The following is a 17,394-nucleotide window of genomic DNA, read 5'->3' as shown; positions in this document are numbered from 1 at the left end:
TGGAGTTGGTCTCCATTAGGAGTCCCCCATAACACGGTCTTCCTAAAGCAGGGTGTGCCCTTGTTTGCTGCAATCAGCACTTCAAGGCTGACACCTGACACACAGAAATGACTCCATCCTAAACTTTCTATTGCGGGATTGGGGTTGCCAATTCACAGGACCCAGAAAAAAGCAAGGCATCGATGTGCTTTCCTTTGGGTGCCTGACGTAACACCAATTCCCATTTGGTTAGTGATGACTGACTCTTGTTTCAAGAGCAAATTAAATGAATAGCAAGAAAATAGACACCTGCCACACCAGCTGTCATGCTGTCATCTAGGGGTGATGATTTTGGGGAGGCAGCCATTGGTCTATGTATAAATACTTACATTAGGTTTTATTTTTGTTTTATTTAAAGTTTGGTTGGGTACAGAAAACACACACACACTTAACAGGTGAAAATATCCAAATAAAATTTACTGCAACTTTTGTAGAATTTTATTTGTGCTACAAGACACGTTGCATAGGAAACTATTTAAAGCCCCTGAGGAAAAAATATCCATGGTTTAAGGTGCAACTGGTTTTGTTTCTTCTTTGGGGAAAAGGTGATAGATGATCTCTGGGAGAAATTATGGGGTGGAGTTGAGAAGCACAATCGAAGGTTACGTGGTGGGATGATTGGCGAATTGTGTGTCCTGGTTCTTGCAGCATAAAATAGCTAGTGTTTGTTCTTATTTTCAGTCCATCGGTCTTCAGTATCTGAATAAGTAGCTATACAACGTTTCAGGCCAGTAAGGGAGTATACATTGATTACACTAAGGAAGTAACATGTTTCAGGAAAGCAGTTTTAGAGAATGAGATTTGGGATCCCAAATGGCCCCTGACAACTGCAGGCACACAGCTGTGTCCTGGCGCGTTGCTGGGGATCACCTCACTCTACTGATTTGCCAGGTATCAGTCCTTCCTCCTGCTCCCTTCCAAGACGTGACATCTATGAGGCATTGTGAGATTCACACAGCACGTCTGCACCCTAAAGTTATTAATGCGACACTGTGCCAAGTTCCTGATTTTATGGGACACACATTTTCATTTTTACAAAATGCTCATCTTGCTCAGATGATCTTTACATTGTACAAAAAACCGTTTCATCCAAACTATTACTTCCTTCGAGGAGACGCAGGTACACCAGGAAGGAAGAGGGGTTAAGCCTTAGATGAAATGAAATGCGGAGTTTGGCAAATGGTAGCTGGCACCTGTGCACATCAGCATAAGGCGTTGCTTGTGAGGCCAACCACAGCATTTGCAAGAAGCACGAGAGTCGGTGGCCACCAAGGCTCTGATTCGCTCGTGAAGTTTTCTTCCTGTCCACAGAAGAGGCAGCAAACTCTATGGGAAGCACTGCTTTGACCCCAAGGAAAAAACAGTACAATGGCCTCGTAGCAGTGGGACCACCTCACTCTCAAATGGCATTGTTCTTGTCAGTGACTAAATGCAACTGGCACGGCTGCTTTCTAATCTATTGGTGGAAACAGCTCAGGGCACCTAAATGCTAACGCGGGACTTCACTCTGCCCACCAAAGCTCACCAAAGATTTACATGTTCTGTGGATGGTCATTCACTACGCGTGAGGCAAAGCTCAGAAGACAATCCAATCCAAGGAGGGAGCAGGACCTCGGGCCTTCTCAGAAAGAATAAGCTGTACCCGTTTATTGAAAAGCCACTTTTTCCCACGTGATTCACGTTCTTATGTGTAGGGAGTGAAAGAGGTCCAGCAACCGAACGAGTGTCTTTCTGGGCTGAGTGCTGAAATGCAAAGTGTGGCCGGGAATCAGAAATGCCCCCAGTGACCTTTAAATACCTATATACATCTCTAACATAATTTAAAAAGGTCTATAACAACATAAAAACCTCAACAGCCTGTGCCCCGATTAAGTTTTCTTTTAAACCTTTATGGTCCATAAAAAAAATTAGACACCACCTTTCTCATAGATCCCTTCCCCCCATTCTTTAGAAAAGTGATTTTAAATTTCAATTTACACTTAACAAATAGAAAGCTATGTGATTGGCAACGAGCTGCAATAGGCAGTCCCTTCAGGCCTCTCCCTCGATGGAGGAGGGTGGCACAGGATGGGTGTAGGCCTAGCTGGCGGGCCCTAAATCTGTCTGAGCAGCTGTCCCTTCCTCCCTCTTCAGCTCCATGGTGACAGCGGCACTCAGGGCAGAAGAGGGCTTGCACTCCAGAGCAGCAGGAGGGGAGGGGACCCACTCAAATCACGAAGTCGTCCTGGTCCACGGGGCTGAAGGCGGCTGCTCTCAGAATGTCCAGGGAGTTCACCAAGATCAGAGTCCCCGTGAGGTGCTTCCAGCGCTTGGTGATGGGGTTTTTCATCTTGTCCAGGCCCAGGTGCAGCTCCTGGATGACATCCCGGTAGCTGTCCCCGATCTGATGGCTCCAGGTGAGTAAGAAGTCATACGCAGGCTTCCACATGGCCTGGGAGGTGGAGTCGTAAAAAACAAAAGGAGGGACAGAAGAAGAAAGATTAGGAGACAGAACGAGAATTGTTCCTATTCCTTGGTGCAGCTTCTGTAGTCACTATTTGAGACACTCTTTCGCGAGTGAACAAGTCCACAGAAAAAAACAGGGGAACCATCTCGGGGCCGGGGTCCACACACTCCAGAGGGAAAAAAGCAGGGCTTTGTGCAAGAGTAGGTGCACAACAAATGAATCATCAGAAAGGATTTTTCTTTCCTTACAATCCTTATGGCACTTTCTCTCTGTGCCATTCATTTGGAAATTCATCCCATTCATAAAACACAGCCTTGCGCTTGGGACTTCCTGCTTCCTGGATCTTGCAAGCCTGAACCGCCTTCCAGGAAGCTTACTAGGGTGCCCTCCGCAAACAAGCAAGCATACAAAGGACCTCTGAGCAACAGCCCGGCCACACCGGCTTTGGCCCAAGTTATGTAACGTACCAGGTATCACTCCAGCCCAGAACAGCTCACAAAGGCCTCTGTGTATGCGTTACTGCATTATTCAATCCTACTGATGGTAATTTAAGATCGAAATGAGCAAGGGACAGGCAGGTCTGTTTGTCTTTCCCATGTCGTGTGGGAAGGACATCCTAAAGCCAGGGCTCATAGCAACCAATCCAGAGGACGGTTCCCGCTCAGTGAGGCGCACCCAGTGCTGGGCACATGCGTACACATTTCCACCCATCTCACCCTCATGGAAATGCCACGAGGCAGACCTTTTGACAGCTGCACTGCATGGGTCCAAAGAGCCAAGGGACAGAGGGGCTCAGTGAGCTCGAAGCTCAGCCGCGGCTCACCTCGCTGTCCACGACCCCGTTCCTGTCCCGGTGAGGAGACTCGTAGGCGTCCATCTGCTGCTTGGAGACCTTGGCCAGCTTCTCGGCCAGCTCCCGCCAGCGCTGGGCCACCTCTACGGCCGTGGTCAGGAGCACGAAGTCCTGGATGAGTCTGACCACCAGGCCCTGGCAGTCCATCTTCAGTAGGGCCTGCAGAGGAAGAGGCACAGTGTGAGACAGTGTAGGGAGCAGGGCAGGCTTGCTCCCCGCAGAATTCCAGCAGATGGCGCAGGAATGGCCAGGGGCTCTCTATTCTCCATGTTCCCTGGCCTACCAAATGTCCCCTGAAATCGATCACTGCCAGGGCTCACGGGAGAGAAAAGATGATGTGCAGAGCGTGCTGGGTTCACCAGTGTCTCCCTCCAAAGCCCACATCCACCCAGAACCTCAGAACGTGACCTTACTTGAAAATGGGGTCTTTGCAGAGAGAATTAAGATGAGGTTCTTCTGGATTAGGGGAAGTCACCAACGACTGGCGTCTTCATAAGAAGAGAAAGCAGACACAGAGGCAGAGGGAAGAAGGCCATGTGAAGATGGAGGCAGAAGCTGGACAGACGCAGCCACAAGCCAAGGAACAGAAGGAGGGTTGAGCCAGCAGGGCCTAGGAGAAGCAGGCCTGCAACACCTTCTCCCCCACCGCTTCCAGACGGGGCCACCCTGGGAGCCCTGACTGAGACCTGTGGCCTCCTGAACAGTCAGAGGACAAGTATCTGTTGTTTGAAGCCCCTTGGTTTGTGGTCATTTGTCTTGGTAGCCCCGGGAAGCTAACAGACAGGGTGAATATGGATTATAGTTGTCACCATTCCCACTCTCTGGGGATGCCAGAGAGGAACGAATGCATTTCACCAAACAGACACCATAGCCTGAGGCTGAAAGGGACGGAGGGCGAGCTGGACCTGCTGAGCGTGCAGTGCTGACCTTGGCCAGTTAGAGAGCACTGCGGGCAGAAGAGACGAAGGCTGGTGGACTCAGACACAGACCACCCAGGGAGGAGAAGGCAGAGAACAGAAGAGGCCTGGGGCAGAGACAGAGGGTGTACCACCAAGAACCACAGTGATCAGGAGATCCACGGACCTCCCCCAGGACTGTGCAACATGAGGAAACAGTTTCCACAACTGGTGGGACTGCTCCCATGCCAAAGCTGCAAGAACTTTGTACTGTGCCTTTAGGACAGGGATTACTAACCACAGAGGAAGTCAGAGGGGAGTTAATAGGACAGACAGCCCTGCTGGGACAGTGAAGTCCCAGCTGAGGCTGGAACCACCACATGCTGCCTTGGGACTCAATTCCCACCTAAAAACGGGGGCTGGATGGGACAGGCACTGAACATATGGCTCAATAGCCTAATATACGTGGCGGACCCCAGGCTGGGGTCAAACACACATTTCTGGTTTAAAGAAACAAATCAAATTGGCTAGCACAAGCCAGCAGGCCTGCTAGTCCTGCACACCGTGCCAAGTCACATGACTGCCACTGGGTGTCATGCGAGCGGCTCTGGCGCCATCCTAATTATAAATGAGGCCACACATGGTTAGCGTGCGGCTCTGAGCCAGTCAGGATGATGTCACCAGGAAGGCAGGAGAGCCACACGCTGGGTCTGATTCTCGTCTGAGTCTCCTCTGCCATAGAAGGCACAGCTCACCGCCACCCTTCAAGCTTTCTCTCATCCAACAACGGGAAAGGCTTGGCTTCCAGGGCAAAGCGGCCCGAGGCAGCCCAGAGACGGTTTCTGAGGCTCCCGTGGGCTCTTGGACAGGCGAGTTGCTAAGAAGAGAGGAAAGTCACCAGGCCTGGCGTTCTTTCTCCCTACGCTCTGCTTCAGCACCTGAGGTTGTCATTTTAGGACTCCAAAGTGTGCTAACAAACAAACAACCCCCCACCCCCGCCAACCGCACCGCTGGTTGCCAGCGCTGTTTGGCCGACTATTTTGTGCGGACAGCTGGGTCGTCTTGCTAGCGCTCATGCAGTCGGCTGGGCTGCTTGCTTCAAAGCGAGCCCAGTTGTTTTAGACTGAGTATTCTGAGGTACATTGTAAGTTTACTTGGGGGTAGTCTAACAATACAAAAAGGTGACCTTTTTGGTGACGTGTGGCATGCATCAGCCAGAGCAGGTGACTCACGGTCCTTCTAGGTGGCCCCCAGCATCTCAATCTGTGCAATTTAAAAAGAACCATGAGCACCGGGCACAGTGGCTCACGCCTGTAATCCCAGCCAGCACTTTGGGAGGCTGAGGCGGGCGGATCACGAGGTCAGGAGATCGAGACCATCCTGGCAAACACAGTGAAACCCCATCTCTACTAAAAAATACAAAAAAACTAGCTGGGCGAGGTGGCAGGCACCTGTAGTCCCAGCTACTCAGGAGGCTGAGGCAGGAGAATGGTGTAAACCCGGGAGGCGGAGCTTGCAGTGAGCCGAGATCAGGCCACTGTACTCCAGCCTGGGCGACAGAGCGAGACTCCGTCTCAAAAAAAAAAAAAAAGACCCATGAGCACCAGGTGCGGTGGCTCATACCTGTAATCCCAGCACTTTGGGAGGCCGAGGCGGGTGGATCACGAGGTCAGGAGATCGAGACCATCCTGGCTAACGCGGTGAAACCCCATCTCTACTAAAAATACAAAAAATTAGCCGGCTGTGGTGGCAGGCACCTGTAGTCCCAGCTACTCGAGAAGCTGAGGCAGGAGAATGGTGTGAACCCGGGAGGCAGAGCTGAGATAGCACCACTGCACTCCAGGCTGGGCCACAGAACAACTCCGTCTCAAAAAAAAAAAAAAAAAAAAAAAGAACCATGAGCGACAGATCATTCTGATGCCTCCCTAGATATGAGAGGCTGAGGCTGACATCTGGCTACCAACGAGGTTGGCCAGAAGCGGGGGGGGGGGGAGGTTTGAGGTCCTGGTGGCCGTTTCTGTTTTTGTAGAAGCTACTAGAAACTCAGGGCTTGCTGCAAGCCAGACACTGGGCTCCTCCACTCCCCAGAGCCACCCCACAAAGCAGAGCCTGAGTTCAACCCACTTTACAGAAGAAGCTGAGAGAGGCGAAGTGGGTTTCACACCTAGAAATGCCACAGCCAGAGCTGCCTCTGGGCGCCCATCCCCAGCTCCTCCCTGCTGTGTAGGCTGCAAGGCGTCTGTTCTACAGATAAGCACAAGAAGCCCGCAGTTGTCCCGGGTCCCACAGCTGGAAGTGACAGGCGTGGGGGCAAACGCAAACTTCTTGGCACTCGGCCAGCGTCCTTCCCGATGCCGTGAGCCCCACAGGGCATTGGGAATTGAACCAAATGTAATACTGGCCTGGATTATGCTTCACATCAACTCTTTATATATTTCAGAAGAAGGTCTGTTTCAATTTGAATTTGGATATATTCAAAATAAATTGTTTCAAAAAATGAAATGTTGCTAGATTTGTTTCAGCAGATAAAAGCATACGGGTGTGTATTCACGTGTCGGGAGGGTGTGTACTAAGCTGGTAGGCTGTCAGATCCTAATTTTCTTGCTGTGGTGGGAGCCTCGTCTGCGGTCCTGGGAAGGTGCGCTGGACCACCACAGGGTTTGATACGAAGTCACTCAATGTCCCCACTCAGGTCTTTCGTGGCTACTCAGCACACATCAAGCCCATCTGGCTGTGTGCACAGCTGCCTGGCTCCAAAGCAGCCTCATTTTCTAGGTAACAGAACACGTCAAAGTCACCTGCTTCTGACTCGAGTCATTCCTGGCACGAGTGATCAGAACTGCTCTCTCCCCAGGGGAACTGAGCACAGGTCCTCAACGTCCTGGGAAACACAGGTGTTCTCTGGCCCCTGGGAAGAAGGGCGCCTGGACTCCATCCAAGGGCAGCCAGGGTCCCATTTTCCACGGATCCTGGATGAATGGAGAGGTCGGCACTTCCAACGCCAAGAATGAAGGCATCTTTCCCTCACTCACTTTGGCTCCACTTACACAACTTTTACTGAGTCCAGCCCTGGTTTAGTTTGTTACAAACCACCTGTACCATCGACAAGGCATAATTGATGCATATTTTCAAAGGGCAAATTTTGGGTGCCCACCAATTGTTAGCAGTAGAAAAATCTCACAGCAGGAGGCTCTAGCTCTGTGAGCCTGATCCTGCAGCTTCCTCTTTGTATGCGCACACAGGTACCCCAGGAAGCACTCAGCGGACTGATGCCCTATCCTGATTTCAGTTGGAATTTTGTTAAAGTGAGTACACTGTGAGTTCAGTCAGGGTTACTGAACTTTATAAAGGGACAGATAGTGATTTTGGCTTTGTGGGACACACGAAGCCTGAAAGCCACAGATAAAGCATATGGGAATGGGCGTGGCTGAGTTCCAACAAAATGCCATTGACAGGAATAGCAGACCTGGGGGCTAGAGTTCGGCAACTTGTTTCAAGAGACATTCTTGGCCAGGCAGGGTGGCTCACCCCTATAATACCAGCATTTTGGGAGGCTGAGGGGGGAGGATTGCTTGAGTTCAATGAGTTCTACATCAGCCTGGGCAACACAGTGAAACCTTGTCTCTACTACAGACAAAAAAAAAAAAAAAAAAAAAAAAATTAGCTGGGTGTGGTGGCACGTGCCTGTGGTCCCAGCTACTTGGGAGGCTGAGGTGGGAGGACGGCTGGAGCCCAGGAGTTCGAGGCTGCAGTGAGCTGTGATCACACCACTGCACTCGCACCTAGGGAACAGAGCAAGACTTTGTCTCAAAAAAGGGGCGGCGGGGGGGGAATATTCTTATAAAGTACAAAGAAATACAATTCAGGCTTTTTTGCTGCATGTTTATTCCATCCTGCTTCCTTCCCAACATGTCCCAAAACTGGAAGGGAAGCCTTCTGCACACAGCACCTGGACAATAGGCCCAGCCTCCTTCCCTTTCCCATGTTAACAGCCACAGGCTCTGGCTCTGGGGCTGCCTGGGAGGAACCCCCCAGGACCCCATCCAATGCACACTGTCCATCAACTCTTCCTCTTCTGGAGGTTAAAGTGCGTCTTCTCCCAATTCACAGAGAGTCCCTCCACACCATTCTTTCCCACCCCAATGCGCCCCACGCACTTGCTAGCTTCCTTATTTCTGTTAGTTTTCAGGTCTCTTTGGGTTTATTCCAGCCCCCACTCCACTCCTAAAACCACCACCCTCCCTTGCTTTGCATCCCACAGCAACTCCTCTTTCTTTCTCTTAGAAACTTCTCCACAGAGCCCGACACGCCTATTTCCCTACCTCCCACAACTTGAGCAAAAAGTCCCTGCTACAGCCATCACCGATGGCTCCAGGTCACCACACCCTATGGCTTCGTTCTTATGGTGGATCCAGGACCAGTTGTGACAGCTCGCTCTGGCCCCTTAGGAAGTTCTCCTTGGGCCTGAGACCACCGTAGGCTGCTTCTGCCCCCATGGCTGATGGCCACTGCCCATGGCCATCTCCAGCCAACTCCCCTTCCTTCCCCACCATAACAGAGACCACGTGCCGAGTGCTGACAGTATCCCGAGAATTGGGAATGGTCTCTTGCACCAAAAGGGCGCTGCTGAATGCAAAGTTTTCTGATTCTCAAAAAGCTGGGTTCCCTTTCAAAGGCCTCCACCACTGCCAGACGCTGCTCCTCCTCTTTGCCTGACAGGAATCCACCAAGCACACAGTGTTTCTGGCCAGTCTACAGAGGATGCACTGTGAGGGTTTCATGTCCCCTGCTTCCCCTCTGATGTCTCAGGGGGCTGAAAGAAAACCCTACCCTCGAATCATGCCATTGCCACCATTTTTTTGAACATGGGACCACGAAAGAGCATAAGGCTTAAATGTGAATGTGCACGCTTCTCCTTTCATAAATATTTATGACTCCCCCTACAGCTTATTGAATATGTATATTTGGCCACCAATATCCATAAATTCTTGTTGCCTTTGCTCCTCCCTTGAAGTGTCTGTTTTTGGCTTCTGGCAGGAGGCTCTCCTTCCCAACCTGTCAGAATAGCCACCCGCAGGCTGCAACCCTTTATGAGGAATGAGGCTCTCCTTTCCAAATGCACAAACCTTGTCATTCTTCAGCTGACACCATCACAGACAGAGGCTCTAGTGGGAGAGAGGTGGCCAGGACAGAGGGGTACTCTGAGTGCAGCCACAGCCACGTTGCTGGGAAGGGGCAGGCAGAGGCACTGGGATACCTCACGCACGGGCTCTATCAAAAACAGGCGCAAAAATAATGGAAAGAGGAAATGGAACCACAGAACAGAAGCATGGTATGGCCACGTGAGAATGCCTCCAGCTTGGATTCTTAGCCCAGCCCAAGGCCTGCATTCATTCATTCATCACTCATTCATCCATTCATCACTCATTCATTCATGCATCATTCATTCATCACTCATCCATTCATTCATCACTTATCCATCGAGTGCCTCAGTGTTTCTTATGTGCCAGGGCCCTTCCTCTCATGCGACCTATGTTCAGTTAGAGTAATAATGAGAAACAAGTGCACAAGAACATAAACTTGTTTCTTTTCTTTTCTTCCTTTATTTTCAAGACAGGGTTTCACTCTGTTGTCCAGGCTGGAGTATAGTCCTGCGATCATAGCTCACTGCAGCCTCGAACTCCTGGGCTCAAGCGATCCTCCCACCTCAGCCTCCTGAGTAGCTGGGACTATAGGTGTGCACCACTACATCCAGTTGATTAAAAGAAAAAAAAAATGGAGAGATGAAGCCTCACTATGTTCCTCAGGCTGGTCTTGAATTCCTGGGCTCAAGCGATTCTCCTGCCTCAGCCTCCCAAAGTGCTGGTATTACAGGTGTGAACCTCCATGCCTGGCCAAAACAAATTGCTTCTGATTCAAGAAACACCACAGAGACAGAGGATGATGGGGTGCACGGGGCTGCAGGGAAGGACGTCCTGGAGAGATGGTATTTGAGCCGGCAGCTGAGGGAGATGAGGAGGTCTGGGAAAGGGAGCTTCAGGAAGAGGAACAGCATAGCATCTGCAGGGGCTGGAAGCCGGGCGAGCTGGGTGTGTTCAGGGCAGGGATGCACGGAGCATGGTGGCCTCCAGGGGTGGGATGGGTAGGGCAAGATCTTACAGGACTTTGTGGGGCAGGCGCAGGGGCTGACCCCATTCTAATGGCAGTGGAGAGAGGAACAACCCAGGTCTCATTTGATTCCTTTTTCCTTCCCATCTCCCTGCATACTGACCGTCTCAAACTCTCACACTTTCCCCATCATTTAAACATGGTTTCCAACCCAAGGCATCAGAACAAGGACACAGAAAGCCATGATAAAAATAAGAGGCAGGGGGTGGCCGGGCTGTGACTCTCTGGGAGGGGCAGGTAAAGCAGTGGCAGAGGCCACAGAAATCGTGACAGCCCTGTGATGACAAGCGGAATAGAACAGCCAGTTTTCAGGGTCTCCTAATAAATGCCCTGGGAGAAATCCATCTGTGGTTTCTAGAAGTTTGGTCAAGATGATGACTGACACAGGTGTCGGGGGGGGGGGGGGGGGTGGAGACACTGCAAAACCAGTTTTACTTTATCACCACAAAATCTAACCTTGCCTCAGGGAGCCGACCTGGCCAAGGGCAAGTTTCACTTCCTCCTCTCTGGGTAGAGGAAGGACTCGGGCATGGAGGACACACCCGTCCCTGGTGTGGACGGGGAGGCCCACCGATAAATCCCCTCCCAGAGACGCCAAGCAATTTGATTGAAAGAGTTTGATCATTTACGTCTTTTGGAAAAAGACAACAAAGCAGGAAATGAGTGTAAAAGCCACCTCCTTGGAAGTTATTTTCCGCCGCTGGTGTAGTAGTCCTGGTTGTGTCATTTTTCCACCTCTGGTGCAACGTCGAGGTGAGTGTCCTGGGCTCACCAACGCTGTCAGGTTCCATGACGGAATGCACGGCCATGGCTGTGGTCTCGGGGCCGCCCGCACAAAGCCTCTCACAGGATGGAAGCGCTTTGTGTGCCACTGTGCTGGGTGCACCCGTGAGGAGACCAGGCCACGGCCAGGCACCAGGTTCTGGAAAGTTATTTTACTGGAGAGCCGGGAGGTGTGCTCTGAATCACACACGGGTGATGGGTGATGGCTGATGGGAGGGACACAGGCCATCCCCTCCCTGCAGGTGACCCCATGTGGGCCCCAGAGGCTCCCCTGCTGCGTTTGTTTGCTTCCTCCCCACCCAAGTACAGTGCCTTCCTGGTTGCCAAGGTGGCCCCTCTGACAGCCGCTTCCAGTTCCATCTTCCTCCCCTAGCCAATCTCGTGGCTCCATGCTTCTGGTACTACACACAACTGCAGGACACCCAGAGAGGGTCTCTCGCCCCACTCCTGCCCCACTCCTGCTGGGCTGCGTCCCTTCTGTCTCCTGACTCAACACGGGCAGCCGAGCCGGGTATGTGCCATGTGTGCCCCTTGCCTGCACACCTGTGTCTACAGGACACTCTGGGCTCTCCCAGACACACAGGGCTCAATCCAGGGGAGCCGGGGAGGTGGCAGAAAGGCCAGGGCACCAAGAACCACACCTCTCAGAAGCTAGGACGCAAGAAAGGCTGCGGGTTCAGAGGAACGAGGAAAGGCGGCACATGGCAAGGTCACAGGGTTTTCCCACAGGAATGAACACCAGTGATGCGCCCCTCTCCGGAGGATGGAGGTGGACTCTGTTCTATCACAGGGGGAAGTCCACAGGGACTCTCCACCACAAACACCCCTGATGCCAGAACACAGGTGTCGCTAAGCCTAGCCAAGGTAACCGCCAGGACCCGGCTCTGCTGACAGCGGGGCTGCCTGCGGGGAGCGGCGCTGACAAAGCATTGAGCAAATGCTCCCCAGTTGGCTTGTGGGCTGGGGCGTAACCCACAGTCTGATGCTTACTTCCCCCTTTTATTTCTTTGGATTCCAGCTCACAGTTGTGCCGGCAAAACAAATGCTGTCCTCGCCCCACAACTCAAACCAACACAGAGGGGGAAGTGGAAACAACACAGCGATGTTGGCAGCTTCAAGGAAGCAAAGGCAAGAAAAACTCACATTACAATGAACTCAGGCTTTGGGGCAGTGGTTCTTGAGACTCTGGAGTCACAGACCCTGTTGGGAATCTAACGAACCACAGATCTGCTCCCAAGAGATCTAAACTGAAGTGGCGAGAGCACAGGCCTCCTTCTGCCCCCACCCCCAGCGGGTCCACTTGGGGACCCTCGAGGAGCTCACAGACTCGGTGGGAAAAGTGACTGGAATGCTCTTCTTTGCAGGGTTCTCGGGTGGTCTGGGGCCTCCCAGGATCCCCGGTACACCCGTATTGCCAGATGCACACTTCAAGCCCCACATGTATATCCCAGGCAGCGGGACATCAGCCACAGACACTGTCGTGGTGACTTACACCACGGCCGACGCCCAGGCATATTGGGAAGGCAAAAGGCTATGCTGAGCCGCACCTATCTCAGGCAGCGGGACATCAGCCACAGACACTGTCGTGGTGACTTACGACACCATAGCCCACGCCCAGGCATATTGGGAAGGCGAAAGGCTATGCTGAACCGCACTTATCTCAGGCAGCGGGACATCAACTTCAGACACTGTTGTGGTGACTTACACCACGGCCCCACGCCCAGGCATCTTGGGAAGGCGAAAGGCTGTGCTGAGCTGCACCTATCTCAGGCAGCGGGACATCAGCCACAGACACTGTCCTGGTGACTTACGACACCGCAGCCCACGCCCAGGCATATTGGGAAGGCGAAAGGCTATGCTGAGCCAGCCGCACCTATCCCAGGCAGCGGGACATCAGCCACAGACACTGTTGTGGTGACTTACGACACCGCAGCCCACGCCCATGTGCACCGGGAAGGCGGAAGGGCTTTGCTGAGCCGCACCCCTAACCGCCCAGGCACCTGCTGAGCACTCACCATCACAAGCTCCTTCTGGAAGGACTTCCGGTCTTTGCTCTCTGTGTTGTTACAGTCCTCCTTCAGCTTTTCTAGGACGGACGCCACCCGTTCGGGCTCACTATCCAGCTCTGCCCGGCAGAAAAAGGTGAGCGGCAGGTTCACGTAGCCCAGGGCGTCGGCGAAGGAGCGCCAGCTGCTGATGTTCTCCATGAGCAGGGTCCTCACGGAGGCATAGATGTAGGTGAGGAACTTGCAGGGCCGCAGGATCTGCTCCAGCAGCACCGAGGTGCTCAGCTCAGGGCCCGAGCACAGGCTGGGCCGGGCCCTGCCGACCACCAGCACGTTCTTGGCGTGCACGAGGCCCACCCTGCCCTGGTAGTAGCCGATGTACCACTCCTTGGTCCACAGCTGGCCCCGGAGCCTGACGCGCTCCTCGCTGAGCAGGGCGATCCCGTCGCCCTTCTTGTACTCCAGCAGGTAGTGGTTCTTGTTCTGCCGCACCACCGTCTTGAGCAACTTACCAAACTTGAGGCTGGACACCGGGCGGTCCTGGAAAGTCGGGTACTTTGTAGTGGTGGCAAACGGGGACAGGATGATTTTCCCGACTTCGTTCTTCTTGAGAAACCTCCTTTGCCCGGAAGGCTTGATGGCACTTTTAGGGGGTGGCTGAGGAGTCTGGACGCAAAACTGGGTGAGGATGGCCTCCTGGTCGTCCTTCACCTGAACCCGCAGCGTGAAGTCAGAGAGCTCGTTGGGGTTCTGGGAGGTGATGGGGAAGATCAGGCGGCTCACCTTGCCCAGCTTCAGCTGGAATCCTCGCACCACTTTGGCCTGCTCGCTGGCTTTGACCTCGTAATTCGTCATATTGGAAAACATACAGACCTTGAGATCCTGGGGCCTGGATAAAACGAACTGGTGCTTGCCCCATAGCTGCAGGGCCACCGGGGCAGGGTTGGGTGCCTGGCGTGTGACCTCGCTGACCAGGAGTGTCTTTGGGGCACAGTCATGCCCAAAAATGGTCACTACCGTCTTGAAGGATGGGTGGATGTGTTTGGGGCCGTAGAGACCCACCGTGACTTTTTTATGGATGAAATCCCACACGGTGGAAGGGTAGAGGATGCTTGGGCCGTGGGCAACGATAGCCACGTACATACAGGGCTCCAGGTTGTGCAGCTGTGCCTGGACCGTGTCCCCACAGCTGCAGTTAAGCGGGACGGAGACATACGGCCCTTCCTTTGAGTCGCTCCTCAGGCACTGGAGGCCCACTGTGCTTTTGCTAAAAAGGTCATTTTTTATCTCTGCTGACACTTTCATCTCCAAGATGATAGAGGTTTTCACTTCCAGGTTGCTCAGCTTGACCTCCAGCACGGGGCTGATGCTGCAGGACCTGTCACTGTTGAGCTCCAGCGGGGGGTCCAGCAGGGCTTTCATGGAGATCTGCTGGGTCTCCCCAGGGGCGACGTGGCCCTCGGGCACGTGGATACTGATGCTGGTGTCGGGAAGCTGCACAGCACCCCCGGAGCTATCCAGCTTGCACACGATGTTTGTCTCCACGGCTTGGGTCTGGCCCCAACCAGGGCTTTGGCCAAGCAAGTCCAGGTCATGGCAAGACCGGGCCAGCTTCCGGTGGTTTAGCCAGGCAGTTCGGAAATCCTCCCGGCTCTGAAATTGCTCGGGGGCAGGTGATTTCAAGCCGGTGAAGAAACTCGACGATGTGGGAGCGTCGGACTTGGCTTGGAGGACGGAGAGTTCCGAGAGACTGTAGGAGCGCTTGCTCCTGAAGAAGGGGTTGTCCCGCCTGACCGGCGGCTCTGCGTGGAGCCCGTTTGTGACTGGAAGCTCGTCGAAGATGTTGCCAGTGCTATTCGTGGTGGCTGAGCTGGATTCAGTGAAGGAGGATGTGCCTGTGTCAAAAAGGAGCAAATCCACAGTACTTTTCGGATTCAGCTCATCCAGGCTGGGCGTGACGGGCACGTTCCCATTCAGAAACGGGTTGGTCTGGACCCCGTTCCAGAAAGGGTTATTACTGTACGTTCTGCCTGGTACTTTTTTGTCATCCGTCCATCCCCCGAGCAGATCCAGCTCCTTGGCTACCTCGTCTGGGCTGTCTGGAAGATTGTCAATCATACCGCTGTCACTCAGTGTTGAGTTCCGGTAGTTCAAGGGCTGCACGTAGGAGGAGGGAATGTAGCCCATTTCGGTGGTGTTGTGTGCGTACCACCACTCACCGCCAGATGTGTCCAAGACGTAGAGATGGTCGCCCTTGGAGAACTTCAGTGTGGTGAAGTTGGTGGGGCAATAGTCCTTGATCGCAATCACTTCCTTCGCATTTCCAAAAGGTGTGGGGTTGTCTACTAGCAAGGCACTGGGAGAAGGCACTGTGCAAAACACAAAGAAAACAGACAGTGAGGGCAAGGCCGGTGGTGCATCCAGAGTGCTTCCCAAAGGAGGGAGGAGGGTGGTAAACCAGACAGGTGGACAATAACCCAGGCAAGTCACCAACAGAAACAAACCAAAATGAAATTCGGTACGTCATTTACCTGGCCAATGAACTGGTTACTGAGAGCACCATTGCTACTTGGTCACTTTCGAAATCGACAGCCTATGCCCGGCAGAAAGACCACAGAGGATCCTCTCCATCACTCACAGAAAAGCAAATCAGTGCAATGGAATATTTAACATGCCCTATGCCCTAAACATCTCATTTCGGGCAACTTTAACTTCTTAAAAGAACTGCTACTAGATACAAAGAGAAACTGAATGTGATTTACTTAGAAAACACGGTGACATGATGAGTTAGGTGACCACGGCATGTGACCAGGGACTGGAAATGAACAGTCTCCCAAAACTCCCACAATGACATGTCTGAGCCGATTCCAAGCCCTGCCTCTGGATGGAAAGATTCCCTCAACCTGCTTCTTAAATTTCCAAGCTCAACCTGTTCCTCATCCAACTGTTTCCTCAGATAAAGTATGAATTCTGAAGTCAGTTCCTTCCAACTTCTTTTATTCTTATTTTATGTATTTATTTATTTATGAGACAGTGTCTCGCTCCGCCACCCAGGCTGGAGTGTAGTGGCATGATCTCAGCTTACTGCAACCTCAGCCGCTTAGGTTCAAGCGATTCTCCTGCCTCAGCCTCCAAAGTAGCCAAGATTACAGGTGTGTGCCACCACGTCTGGCTAATTTTTGTATTTTTAGTAGAAATGGGGTTTCACCATGTTGACCAGGCTGGTCTCGAACTCCTGACCTCAAATGATCCTCCCGCCTCAGCCTCCCAAAATGCTGGGATTACAGGCATGAGCCACTGCGCCCAGCCCAACCTCTTTTAAATTATCATTCAAAATCACAACATGAAAATAGACTGTCCACATACCTTGAAAATGAGAGATTATGCCTAGTCATAGCTCATACTATCATTGAAGAAGTGTTGAAGCAGTCTGAAAAATTCCAACCCTTTAAAAAGTGAATCAAGTTAATTTACGGTTCCTGCCATTAAACTCTGTATGTTACCAATGTAGACAGCAATTGAAACAGCAAAAATAAGTCAGTTAAACAAGTGGTGTGTTTTGAAAAATAATGGATATGATTAAATAACCAAGTGTTTTCTCTCCTTCTCATACATGAGAAGGTATATTCAGAAGATGAAGAACATTCCTTCTGAAGAAAATAAGCATATATACCTCTCCCCGGGACTCCCCTCCCCTACCTCCTACACTGCCTCACTTTGGGAGTCTGCTGACATTCTGGCTTCCTGTAATAAACAACTGAAAGAAAGAAAGGAAATGTTTCTTTTTCTTTTGCTTTTTTTTTTTTTTTTTAAGTTGCCAAAGCAAAGAATCCATTTTTAGGTGAACTAACCTACACCTTTTCTAATGTGATTAAGTCCACAGTCATCATATTCTATCAAATTGCTCCCCCCTCTGCCCCGCCCCACCCCAGAAAAAATCACCTGCCAGTTTCCTTTTCCTTTGAAAGGAAATAATCACACTTCCTTGGGAAAGTGTTAGGAAATCAGGTAGACAGTTTCTATTCATTTACATGAACTGGGTCCCAGAGATGCGCTTGGCTGGGAGCATCCCTGGGCCTTGAAGCCCCACCTACCTCCTCCTGTGAAATTACAGCAGGTGGTCTATCTAGGTGTCTCAGAGAACCCGGCTCTGGGATCACTGAACCAAGACTTGAATGGAGTCCTTAGAAACTGTGTGATCTC

General features: G+C 52.0%; 1 protein-coding gene across 21 annotated transcripts in view; it reads right to left on the bottom strand.

Annotated features, from left to right (window-relative positions):
- Positions 1 to 403: 403 nt before the first annotated feature.
- SH3BP4 (SH3 domain binding protein 4) overlaps positions 404 to 17,394 on the bottom strand; it is a 104,148-nt gene continuing 87,157 nt past the window's right edge. For 20 of the 21 annotated variants that reach the window (XM_077956084.1, XM_077956075.1, XM_077956085.1 and 17 more), the window contains 3 exons: positions 13,201 to 15,560; positions 3,309 to 3,497; positions 436 to 2,470 (listed from right to left, as the gene is read on the bottom strand). In XM_077956084.1, coding sequence (XP_077812210.1) covers positions 2,246 to 2,470; positions 3,309 to 3,497; positions 13,201 to 15,560 — 2,774 coding nt within the window. In that variant the 3' untranslated portion in view covers positions 436 to 2,245. 21 annotated transcript variants of the gene reach the window in all.

The sequence above is a fragment of the Macaca mulatta genome, chromosome 12 (genome assembly GCF_049350105.2).
Source record: "Macaca mulatta isolate MMU2019108-1 chromosome 12, T2T-MMU8v2.0, whole genome shotgun sequence".
Taxonomy (NCBI): domain Eukaryota; kingdom Metazoa; phylum Chordata; class Mammalia; order Primates; family Cercopithecidae; genus Macaca; species Macaca mulatta.
The sequence above is the reverse complement of the archived record's forward strand: the minus strand, read 5'-3'. Positions and strand labels throughout refer to the sequence as shown.